Source organism: Hyperolius riggenbachi, chromosome 2 (assembly GCF_040937935.1).
Source record: "Hyperolius riggenbachi isolate aHypRig1 chromosome 2, aHypRig1.pri, whole genome shotgun sequence".
Lineage (NCBI taxonomy): Eukaryota > Metazoa > Chordata > Amphibia > Anura > Hyperoliidae > Hyperolius > Hyperolius riggenbachi.
In genome coordinates, this window is record NC_090647.1 from 486,064 (window position 1) to 499,417 (window position 13,354).

Consider the following 13,354-nt stretch of genomic DNA (forward strand, 5'->3'; position numbering starts at 1 on the left):
TTTAACACAGAACACCTCATCTCCCGCAGCCACCAGCGCTACAACAAGCACCACATCTGCTGCATTTGACACTTCACAGGAGTTATTTGGTGTGGAAATCACTGATTCACAGCCAATAATGCTACAACAAGATGAAGTCGCTAAGCAAGTTACAACACCTCATACGTCTGAGTTAGGTGGCGATAGTATGGACGTAACGTGTGAGGAGAGGGATGATGAACCACCTGAAGTTGGTGCAGTTGTGGCGGTGTCTGAGGAAAGCTAAGCTGGGCAGGAGGATTATGATGATGATTATACGGATGCCAAGTATGTTCCCAATAGAGGAGATGACCAGGGGGACAGTTCAGAGGGGGAGCCAGAGAGGAGTAGGAGGAGACCAGTCCATGAAAGAAGCAGAGGGAGCTCGTCCTCAGAAACAGCTGGGGGCAGTGTCCGGCGCCATGTATCACCAGCTATGGACAGCCAGCCAACATGCACTTCAAGGTCAGCTGTTGATGCCACCGTAGTGCCATCACCCCAGGGGGGCTCTGCGGTTTGGAAATATTTTACGGTGTGTGCCTCAGATCGGAGCAAAGCCATCTGTTCTCTCTGCCTCCAAAAATTGAGCCGTGGAAAGGCCAACACTCATGTTGGGACAAGTGCCTTACAAAGGCACCTGGAGAAAAGGCACAAACTGCAATGGGAAGAGCACCAGAGGAAAAGCAGCACACAAAAGAAAAGCCACCCTCCTTCTCCTCTTCCTCCTTCAGGTGCAGCATCTTCAGGCGCTTTCTCCCTTGCACCTTCACAGCCACCCTCCTCCACACCGCCTCTGCCCTTGAGCGGCTCCTGCTCCTCTGCCCACAGCAGTAGCCAGGTGACCGTGAAGGAAGTCTTTGAGCGGAAGAAGCCAAATTCTGCCAGTCACCCTCTTGCCCGGCGTCTGACAGCTGGTGTGGGGGAACTATTAGCTTGCCAGCTATTACCATACAAGCTGGTGGAGTCGGAGGCTTTCCGTAAATTTTTGGCCATTGGGACACCGCAGTGGAAGATACCAGGCTGCAATTATTTTTTCGCAAAAGGCCATACCCAAACTGTACCGTGCAGTTGAGAGGCAAGTGGTGTCATCTCTTGTGTAGAGCGTTGGGTCAAGGGTCCACCTGACCACGGATGCCTGGTCTGCCAAGCACGGGCAGGGCCGCTACATTACGTACACAGCCCATTGGGTCAACCTGGTGACCGATGGCAAGCAGGGAGTACGTGGCTGCGCAGCGGACCAACTTGTGACACCTCCACGCCTTGCAGGCAGGCCTCCTGCCACCTCCTCTCCTTCTCCTCCTGCTACATCCTCTTCGCTGTCCTCCTCCTCCTCCTCCTTGGCTGAGTGGCAGTTCAACTCTAGTGGTGCTGTCATCTCCTCCTCTCCAGCTACACAGCCCCATCTCCCCAGAGCCTATGCTGCATGCCAGGTACGACGGTGTAACACCATTTTAGACATGTTTTGCCTCAAAGCGGAGAGTCACACTGGAGCAGCTCTCCTGGCTGCTCTTAACAAAGAGGCGGAGCAATGGCTGACCCCGCACCAGCTGGAGATCGGCAACGTGGTGTGTGACAACGGCAGCAATCTCCTTTCCGCTTTGAATTTGGGAAAGCTGACACATGTACCCTGCATGGCACATGTGCTGAATCTGGTCGTGCAAAGATTTGTGTCAAAGTACCCAGGCTTAGAGGACGTCCTGAAGCAGGCCAGGAAGTTGTGTGGGCATTTCAGGCGGTCTTACACGCCCATGGCACGCTTTGCGGACATTCATCGTAGAAACAACTTGCCGGTGAGACGCCTGATTTGCGATAGCCCGACTCGCTGGAATTCCACCCTGCTGATGTTCTCTTGCCTGCTAGACCAGGAGAAAGCCATCACCCAGTACCTGTACAATTACAGTAGAAGGACACAATCTGGGAAGATGGGGATGTTCTTGCCACCGAACTGGACACTGATGCGAAATGCATGCAGGATCATGCAGCCGTTTGAGGAGGTGACCAACCTGGTGAGTGGCGCTGAAGGCACCATCAGCGACTTGATCCCCTATGCTTACTTCCTGGAGTGTGCCGTGCGTAGAGTGGTGGATGAAGCTGTGGAGGAGCGTGAACAGGAACAGTTACGGCAGGAGGAGTCGTGGGAGCGATTTTCAACCCAAACCAGATGTTTACTCGACACCTGCGGCAGCACAGAGGGGGGAGGAAGAGGAAGAAGAGAAGTCGTGTGGGGAAGGAGAGGAGTCAGACTCGGATGAGGAAAGTGTTTCTGTGGAGGAGGAAGAGGCGGCGGCAGAAGAACAACCGCAGCCGTCAGAGGGGGCTTCTGCTGCTCCACGTTCCTGTGGTATTGTTCGTGGCTGGGGGGAGGAAGAGGAGTTGCGTGACGTCACTCAGGAAGAGCAAGAAGAGATGGAGAGTACGTCTGGATCTGACTTTGTGCAGATGGCCTCTTTCATGTTGTTTAGCCTGTTGAGGGACCCCCGTATCAAAAAAACTCAAGGGGAATGACCTGTACTGGGTGGCCACGCTACTACACCCTTGGCAGGGGCCGTTTCTAGGGTCCTTGGAGAACGGGGGCACCCGTGGGCACTAGGTGGGGAGGTATATGAGGCGCGCGCAGCGTGCCGCGGCAAAAAAATGGGCGTGGTCATGATGTGAGTAGTGTTGGGTAGAGTTGGGCCGAACGGTTCGCCGGCTAACGTGGTTCGCGCGAACGTAGGTGGTTCGCGTGCGGGTACCGCACGCGAACGTTTTGCGGAAGAAGTTCGGTTCGCCCCATAATGCACCTGAGGGTCAACTTTGACCCTCTACATCACAGTCAGCAGGCCCAGTGTAGCCAATTAGGCTACACTAGCCCCTGAAGCCCCACCCCCCCTTATATAAGGCAGGCAGCGGCGGCCATTACGGCCACTCGTGTGCCTGCATTAGTGAGAGTAGGGCGAGCTGCTGCAGTCTCTCATATAGGGAAAGATTAGTTAGGCTTAACTTCTTCCTGGCTGCATACCTGTTCTGTTCAGTGAGCCCTCAGCCCACTGCATACCTGTACTGTGATCCTGCCACTGCATACCTGTTCAGTGATCCTGCCACTGCATACCTGTTCTGTTCAGTGAGCCCTCAGCCCACTGCATACCTGTACTGTGATCCTGCCACTCCATACCTGTTCAGTGATCCTGCCACTGCATACCTGTTCTGTTCAGTGAGCCCTCAGCCCACTGCATACCTGTACTGTGATCCTGCCACTGCATACCTGTTCAGTGATCCTGCCACTGCATACCTGTTCAGTGATCCTGCCACTGCATACCTGTTCAGTGATCCTGCCACTGCATACCTGTTCAGTGATCCTGCCACTGCATACCTGTTCAGTGATCCTGCCACTGCATACCTGTTCTGTGAACCCGCCACTGTATACCTGTTCTGTTCAGTGGACCCGCCACTGTATACCTGTTCTGTTCAGTGGACCCGCCACTGTATACCTGTTCAGTGAACCCGCCACTGTATACCTGTTCTGTTCAGTGGACCCGCCACTGTATACCTGTTTAGTGAACACGCCACTGCATACCTGTTGTGTTCAGTGAACCTGCCACTGCATACCTGTTCTGTGAACCCGCCACTGTATACCTGTTCTGTTCAGTGGACCCGCCACTGTATACCTGTTTAGTGAACACGCCACTGCATACCTGACGCTGCTTTGCGTCAAATCCAGATTTTTCCCGGGGACTTTTGGCGTGTATCCCACTCCGCCATGCCCCCCTCCAGGTGTTAGACCCCTTGAAACATCTTTTCCATCACTTTTGTGGCCAGCATAATTATTTTTTTTTTTCAAAGTTCGCATCCCCATTGAAGTCTATTGCGGTTCGCGAACTTTAACGCGAACCGAACCTTCCGCGGAAGTTCGCGAACCCGGTTCGCCAACCGAAAATCGGAGATTCGGCCCAACTCTAGTGTTGGGCGAACAGTGTTCGCCACTGTTCGGGTTCTGCAGAACATCACCCTGTTCGGCCAAACCGTTCGGCCATATGGCCGAACTAAGAGTGCATGGCCGAACGTTCGGCTAGCGCTGTGATTGGCCGAACAGGTCACGTGGTTCGGACCCGAACGCGCTCTGATTGGCCGAACGGGTCACGTGGTTCGGGTAAATAAATACCCGATCCACGTCATTTCTCCGCCATTTGTCTGTGGGTTTAGCCTTGGGTAGGCAGGCAGGGTAGTTCTCTCTCCAGCCAGGCTAGCCAGGATCCCCCCAGTCATTGTGTCGCTGCTGGGAACAGTAGTACACCGCTCACCCACACTATATAGCATTGTGTTTACTGCCACTCTGTGTACACCGCTCACCCACCACTGTATAGCATTGTGTTTACTGCCACTCTGTGTCTCTGCTGGGAACAGTAGTACACCGCTCACCTGCCACTGTATAGCATTGTGCTCTGTGTCGCTGCTGGGAATAGTAGTACACCGCTCATCCACCACTGTATAGCATTGTGCTCTGTGTCGCTGCTGGGAATAGTAGTACACCGCTCACCCACCACTGTATAGCATTGTGCTCTGTGTCGCTGCTGGGAATAGTAGTACACCGCTCACCCACCACTGTATAGCATTGTGCTCTGTGTCGCTGCTGGGAACAGTAGTACACCGCTCACCCACCAATGACATTTTCCGCATTTAAAAGACATTTTTTCCTTTGAAACTTTACAATCAATTTTCTCAAAAATTATAAGCTCTTTTTCAAATATTTTTTTTCCTCTTGTACCCACTCCCAAGGTGCACATACCCTGCAAATTTGGGGTATGTAGCATGTAAGGAGGCTTTACAAAGCATGAAAGTTCGGGTCCCTATTGACTTCCATTATGTTCGGAGTTCGGCGCGAACACCCGAACATCGCGGCCATGTTCGGCGAACGTTCGCGAACCCGAACATCTAGGTGTTCACCCAACACTAGAGGTGAGTGGGCGTGGCCATGGGTGGGGCCAAATGTACATGAACTTAGCAGCGGTGTAAGCTACAGATAACGGGCCTGCACATCGAAATATTGGATGGAGCCCCCTGTCCTTTATTTAGATAATTTACAATCAGTATAGGCAAAGATCAAAGATGTATACGCACATACAATTTTGATTGGTCAATCACTGACCCCCAATTTTACCACCCCCGTGCAGTAAGTGGGCCAATAGACAATGCATTTTATGAACAGAGCTAAAATTGGCTAATCAAAACTGTATGTGTGTACCAGGCTTTACAGCTAATACTGTACATACTGAAAGTAGCAGGGATCAGCATACAATACAGCTGGTTTACAATCAGTAAAGGCACAGAGTAACACCTTACACTGTACACACTGGAGGTAAATCAGCACACAGTGCAAGCACTAGAGAACAGCGTATACTGTACATACTGTAGGCAGCAGAATTCAGCACACTGCAGCTAGCATGCCAAAAATATGAAGATCACGTTGTGCGGCGTGCTTATCACGCCGCACCGAAAAATGGGTGGGCCATGGACCAGAATATAGGTGTGGTAACGGGTGGAGACAAATTTACATGAACCTAGCAATGGTGGGACATTAGATTAGGACAGTGGTGGCGAACCTTTTGGAGGCCGAGTGCCCAAACTGCAACCCAAAAGTCACTTATCTATCGCAAAGTGGCAACCGCAATTTAAACTAAATACTGTACAAACGTTTTAACTCATACATGAACATTATGGAAAATCCAAGTTGAAAATAAACTGTGAAGATAAACAATTTCATCCATCCTACTCCTGAAAAATGTATTCAATTTTTTAGAACCTCCCAGTTTTATTTTCAGTTTTAAAAAGCTAAAAAAGTAGGTTTAATGCTATTGTCTCATATGATAAGGATTCAGCTTTTCGCATCGCAGTTAGCAATCATGTGACCCCCAACAAGACAAATTCAGCAATCATGAGGCCTCCAACAAATCATGTGACCCCCAACAAGACAAATTCAGCAGTCATGAGGCACATAACTAGACAGCATTTCACATAAATAGGCAGAATGCCCCCTTAATGTGGTAGCCCCCCAAGTTAGGTAGTGAGTGACAGGGACCCCCAGGTTAGCTAGTGAGTGACAGGCGCCTCCAGTTAGGTAGTGAGTGACAGGGACCCCGAGAGTGAGTGACAGGGAGCCCCTTTAGGTAGTGAGTGAGTGCCAGGGAGCCCCTTCAGGCAGTGAGTGAGTGCCAGGGAGCCCCTTTAGGCAGTGAGTGAGTGCCAGGGAGGCCCTTTAGGAAGTGAGTGAGTGACAGGGAGCCCCTTCAGGCAGTGAGTGCCAGGGAGCCCCTTCAGGCAGTGAGTGAGTGCCAGGGAGCCCCTTTAGGGAGTGAGTGAGTGACAGGGAGCCCCTTTAGGGAGTGAGTGAGTGACAGGGAGGCCCTTTAGGGAGTGAGTGAGTGACAGGGAGTCCCTTTAGGTACTGAGTGAGTGACAGGGAGCCCCATTAGGGAGTGAGTGAGTGACAGGGAGGCCCTTTAGGTAGTGAGTGAGTGCCAGGGAGCCCCTTTAGGCAGTGAGTGAGTGACAGGGAGCCCCTTTAGGTAGTGAGTGAGTGACAGGGAGGCCCTTTAGGGAGTGAGTGAGTGCCAGGGAGCCCCTTTAGGGAGTAAGTGAGTGACAGGGAGCCCCTTTAGGGAGTGAGTGAGTGCCAGGGAGCCCCTTTAGGGAGTGAGTGAGTGCCAGGGAGCCCCTTTAGGGAGTGAGTGAGTGACAGGGAGCGCCATTAGGGAGTGAGTGAGTGCCAGGGAGCCCCTTTAGGTAGTGAGTGAGTGAGTGACAGGGAGTCCCTTTAGGTAGTAAGTGAGTGACAGGGAGCCCATTAGGTAGTGGGTGAGTGACAGGGAGCCCCATTAGGGAGTGAGTGAGTGACAGGGAGTCCCTTTAGGTAGTGAGTGAGTGACAGGGAGTCCCTTTAGGTAGTGAGTGAGTGACAGGGAGTCCCTTTAGGTAGTGAGTGAGTCACAGGGAGCCCCTTTAGGGAGTGAGTGAGTGACAGGGAGCCTCTTTAGGGAGTGAGTGAGTGCCAGGGAGCCCCTTTAGGGAGTGAGTGGGTGCCAGGGAGCCCCTTTAGGGAGTGAGTGACAGGGAGCCCTTTAGGGAGTGGGTGAGTGCCAGGGAGCCCCTTTAGGTAGTGAGTGAGTGACAGGGAGCCCCTTTAGGTAGTGAGTGAGTGACAGGGAGGCCCTTTAGGGAGTGAGTGGGTGCCAGGGAGCCCCTTTAGGGAGTGAGTGACAGGGAGCCCTTTAGGGAGTGAGTGAGTGACAGGGAGCCCCTTTAGGGAGTGAGTGAGTGACAGGGAGCCCCTTTAGGTAGTGAGTGAGTGACAGGGAGGCCCCCCCTCTAGCCGCCGCCGCTCCCCCCTTACCTTTCAGACAGTGTGTGTCACTCAGACCTCAGGATCAGCGGCGACCCGACCACCAGTACCAGCGGGCACCGGACGCACCCGCTCTATATGCGGAAGTGATGTCACTTCCGCATATCAGTGCGGGAGCTGGCTCCTAGAGCCCGCACGATTGGTCGCCGGCTCGCCGCCTGATCGAGGTCTAAGTGACGCGGCGGCTGGAGGGAGCGGCTGGGGAAGAGATCCGTGGCACCCCAGGACAGATTGGGGGCACGTGCCCCCCCAAAATAGGGCTAGTGACGCCCCTGACCCTTGGTACAGGCACAAAGTGGCAGACCTGTTGCCAACTCAACAGATGGCGGAAAGGATGCAGCACTTGCAGAACAACCTGGCAATGATGCTTTACAATGCGTTTAAGGGTGATGTGACAGTACAACGCAATAAAGGTACCACTGGCAGTAACCCTCCTCCTCCCAAGTCCACACAGGCAAGGACAGGACGCTCCAGCGATCTTGGGGTGATGTCGGAAATGCGGACATTCTTTAGTCCAACGCCTCGCCATAGCCCTTCCGGATCTACCCTCCACCAACGCCTGGACCGGCAGGTAGCCGACTATCTGGCCTTAACTGTGGATGTAGACACTGCGAGAAGTGACGATGAACCCTTGGTCTACTGGGTGCGCAGGCTTGACCTGTGGCCAGGGCTGTCCCAATTTGCCATCCAACTTCTCTCTTGCCCTGCCGCAAGCGTCCTGTCAGAAAGGACCTTCAGTGCAACTGGAGGCATTGTCACTGAGAAGAGAAGTCGCTTAAGTCACAACAGTGTTCAGTACCTCACCTTTATCAAAATGAATGAGGCATGGATCCCGGAAGGCTACTGCACGACCGAAGACTAAGTCAGTCCCCACACACAGCAACTCTGCCTGCAGGCCGCTTGACTGCCTTCTCCGCCACCACCAACAGGGTCCAGGACTCTAGGCAGATTCCTGAATTTTTAAGGCCGCTGCTAGCAGCGGCCGCTATACTAATTTTTCTGGTGCGTGCACATGCCTGCCTAATTTTTCTGGCTGAACTGCAGGCGGCTGCAACAAAAAAACAAAAGGCATGTACATGTGCCCATTCCCCTTCGTGATCATTACCTTGCCACAGTGAAGGGGCTTGCGTATCACAATGAAGCAATGACCGCCGGATATATGAGTGTCTCAGGTGGGGGTGGCACACCATAGATAATAAGGTCGTTGTTTCATTGTGGTCAGACCAAATTTGATCAGCTGGACAGTCACTGTTCTGTCATTCAGCTACATCAGCCGGACGAGCATATGGGCTGAAAAGCCACCAAAACCTGCACTCTCGCCATGGTGCGCACCAGTCCAGCACGGCCGTCACTACACAAACAGCTGTTTGTGGTGCGTTACACAGTGAGTTTGGTGTGTCAGTGTGAAGCAGTACTCTAATTGCACTCCCTGATTGATGTATACACATGCAAGATGTATTAAAGCACGTTAGGCCTGCAATTTAGCATTGAATGTTATTTCTGCCCTAAAACGCTGCTTTGCGTCACATCCAGATTTTTCCCGGGGACTTTTGGCGTGTATCCCACTCCGCCATGCCCCCCTCCAGGTGTTAGACCCCTTGAAACATCTTTTCCATCACTTTTGTGGCCAGCATAAGTATTTCTAGTTTTCCAAGTTCGCCTCCCCATTGAAGTCTATTGCGGTTTGCGAACTTTTCCGCGAACCGAACCTTCCGCGGAAGTTTGCAAACCGAAAATCGGAGGTTCACGACATCTCTATTCTTTAGCATAACAATTATAAAATTCTGTACAGAAGCCATCTGCACCCGGACCCCCTCTCCGCAGCCACAATAAATGTATCTTTCTTCTTTCCGGCTTTAACCCCTAACCCCCTGATCACACACTTCATTGTATCCCATGTGATGTCAGGAGAGTGCTCATCGTACTTCAGAAGTTCCAAAATACTGAATCTAATGTTTTCCATTGCTTTCTCCTCCTCCAATAGTTTAGGATCTAATCTCCTTCTAGTTCGAGGTGTATTCTTGTTTAGTAGTTTTAAGGTTAGTAAAACTGGAGCATGGTCAGAGAAGGTGACGTTCCCTATACTGGCTTCAGTAACCTCTGTTATATGTGTGTGGGCTATAAGCCAATAATCAATTCTCCAGTAGCTTTTATGTGGTGGAGAGAAATAGGTGTAGTCTTTATCTAAGGGGTTCTTTATTTCCCTCCAATGATAATCAGGGCCGGCGCTACCATTAAGGCAAAGGAGGCAGCTGCCCCAGGGCCCCAGAGCTTGTAGGGGCCCCCAGTGGCTACAAGAGGAAAAAAAAAATTTCAAAATCGGCCTTATAGTTTTTGAGAAAATCGATTTTAAAGTTTCAAAGGAAAAAAAACACATTTAAAAACCTGCCGACTTTAATGGTTAATAGCAAATCCACCTTAAATGCTAGAAACCCTAAATTTGCAGGGTATGTTAAGGAGATCATCAGGAATAAGAGGAAAAAACAATTTTTCAAAAAGACCTTATAGTTTTTGAGAAAATCGATTTTAAAGTTTCAAAGGAAAAAAAAGTATACTTTTAAATGCGGTAAATGTCACTTTTAGTAGCAAACCTAACGGTAGTGTAATTTTACATGCATCAAACGAAAGCGCAATAAATTTCCTGACGGGGTTTCCAGGGGGTCTATACGCAGCAGCAGCGCTTTGGCCAGGGATCGCTATACAGCCGCAATATGGCTGTATGAAGATCCCTGGCATGTTTTCCTATTTTCCTAATTTTTTTTTTTTTTATGTTTAGAGTGTGGAAATTTAAAAAAAAAATTGTGGGGTCCTCCCTCCTGAAACTTTGGGGCTTCACACCCTGACTATACCAGCTGCTAAAAAGGTCTCTTAATGCCGATTTTTGTTCCGGGGTATATGTTGGGGGGGCCCCCCAGGTTTATTTTGCCCTGGGGCCCCATTGTTGCTTAAACCGGCCCTGATGATAATAGCCGTATTATGACAGCAGATATGTGAGGACTGACTGTACAAGTCCATTATCACCCCACTCAATTACACCCAATTAATCATTTCCTGATAACTCTGTAACTCAGTAACAATCTGCTGCCTGTGAAATCAGCATTTCTCAGCCCAGAGGATTGTGGGAAAGAGAGCCAGAGGGAATAGACAATGCTGAGCCTGTTGCTGCCACCCCTATCATGATGTAACACAAGCACAATGCAATACTGCATTACTCAATAACAGCCAAACCCTCTTCCTTCCACCGCCCAACCATCCTTCACATGTCCCTGCCTGGCCTGTCAGCTGACTGAGCGAGAGCAATGAGGTAACATCTACTGCAAACATCCAGCTAGAGAGACCTATGGTCTATGCTGATCCTATACAGAGCTATGCTATACACTGGTCTATAGAGAGCTATGCTATACACTGGTCTATAGAGAGCTATGCTATACACTGGTCTATAGAGAGCTATGCTATACACTAGTCTATCCAGAGCTATGCTATACACTGATCTATAGAGGGCTATGCTATACACTGATCTATAGAGGGCTATGCTATACACTGATCTATAGAGAGCTATGCTATACCCTGATCTATAGAGCTATGCTATACACTGATCTATAGAGAGCTATGCTATACACTGATCTATAGAGAGCTATGCTATACACTGGTCTATAGAGAGCTATGCTATACACTAGTCTATCCAGAGCTATGCTATACACTGATCTATAGAGGGCTATGCTATACACTGATCTATAGAGGGCTATGCTATACACTGATCTATAGAGAGCTATGCTATACCCTGATCTATAGAGCTATGCTATACACTGATCTATAGAGAGCTATGCTATACACTGATCTATAGAGCTATGCTATACACTGGTCTATAGAGAGCTATGCTATACACTGATCTATAGAGAGCTATGCTATACACTGATCTATAGAGAGCTATGCTATACACTGATCTATAGAGGGCTATGCTATACACTGGTCTATATAGAGCTATGCTATACACTGATCTATAGAGGGCTATGCTATACACTGATCTATATAGAGCTATGCTATACACTGATCTATAGAGGACTTTGCTATACACTGGTCTATAGAGAGCTATGCTATACACTGATCTATAGAGGGCTATGCTATACACTGATCTATAGAGGGCTATGCTATACACTGATCTATAGAGAGCTATGCTATACACTGATCTATAGAGGGCTATGCTATACACTGATCTATAGAGAGCTATGCTATACACTGATCTATAGAGAGCTATGCTATACACTGGTCTATAGAGAGCTATGCTATACACTGATCTATAGAGGGCTATGCTATACACTGATCTATAGAGAGCTATGCTATACACTGATCTATAGAGGGCTATGCTATACACTGATCTATAGAGAGCTATGCTATACACTGATCTATAGAGAGCTATGCTATACACTGGTCTATAGAGAGCTATGCTATACACTGATCTATAGAGAGCTATGCTATACACTGATCTATAGAGAGCTATGCTATACACTGATCTATAGAGAGCTATGCTATACCCTGATCTATAGAGAGCTATGCTATACCCTGATCTATAGAGAGCTATGCTATACACTGATCTATAGAGAGCTATGCTATACACTGATCTATAGAGGGCTATGCTATACACTGATCTATAGAGAGCTATGATATACACTGATCTATAGAGAGCTATGCTATACACTGATCTATAGAGGGCTATGCTATACACTGATCTATAGAGAGCTATGATATACACTGATCTATAGAGAGCTATGCTATACACTGATCTATAGAGAGCTATGCTATACACTGGTCTATCCAGAGCTATGCTATACACTGGTCTATAGAGGGCTATGCTATACACTGATCTATAGAGCTATGCTATACACTGATCTATAGAGGGCTATGCTATACACTGATCTATAGAGCTATGCTATACACTGATCTATAGAGAGCTATGCTATACACTGATCTATAGAGAGCTATGCTATACACTGATCTATAGAGAGCTATGCTATACACTGGTCTATAGAGAGCTATGCTATACACTGATCTATAGAGAGCTATGCTATACACTGGTCTATAGAGAGCTATGCTATACACTGATCTATAGAGGGCTATGCTATACACTGATCTATAGAGAGCTATGCTATACACTGATCTATAGAGGGCTATGCTATACACTGATCTATAGAGGGCTATGCTATACACTGATCTATAGAGAGCTATGCTATACACTGATCTATAGAGCTATGCTATACACTGATCTATAGAGGGCTATGCTATACACTGATCTATAGAGAGCTATGCTATACACTGATCTATAGAGAGCTATGCTATACACTGATCTATAGAGAGCTATGCTATACACTGATCTATAGAGAGCTATGCTATACACTGATCTATAGAGGGCTATGCTATACACTGATCTATAGAGGGCTATGCTATACACTGATCTATAGAGAGCTATGCTATACACTGGTCTATCCAGAGCTATGCTATACACTGATCTATAGAGGGCTATGCTATACACTGATCTATAGAGGGCTATGCTATACACTGATCTATAGAGAGCTATGCTATACACTGATCTATAGAGAGCTATGCTATACACTGATCTATAGAGCTATGCTATACACTGATCTATAGAGGGCTATGCTATACACTGATCTATAGAGGGCTATGCTATACACTGGTCTATAGAGAGCTATGCTATACACTGGTCTATAGAGAGCTATGCTATACACTGATCTATAGAGGGCTATGCTATACACTGATCTATAGAGAGCTATGCTATACACTGATCTATAGAGAGCTATGCTATACACTGATCTATAGAGAGCTATGCTATACACTGGTCTATAGAGAGCTATGCTATACACTGGTCTATAGAGAGCTATGCTATACACTAGTCTATCCAGAGCTATGCTATACGCTGATCTATAGAGAGCTATGCTATACACTGAT

At 48.7% G+C, this 13,354-nt stretch overlaps 1 protein-coding gene across 2 annotated transcripts in view; it reads left to right on the plus strand.

The window, feature by feature from the left end:
• Positions 1 to 13,354, plus strand: part of LOC137545331 (aldehyde dehydrogenase family 3 member B1-like) — a 469,940-nt gene that overhangs the window by 220,953 nt on the left and 235,633 nt on the right. Inside the window, exon 1 of one of the 2 annotated variants that reach the window (XM_068266441.1) lies at positions 10,609 to 10,697. The exons of the other annotated variant lie outside the window; for it this stretch is intronic. Coding sequence (XP_068122542.1) covers positions 10,693 to 10,697 — 5 coding nt within the window. The 5' untranslated portion in view covers positions 10,609 to 10,692. Of the gene's footprint in view, positions 1 to 10,608; positions 10,698 to 13,354 lie in introns of those variants that run through there. 2 annotated transcript variants of the gene reach the window in all.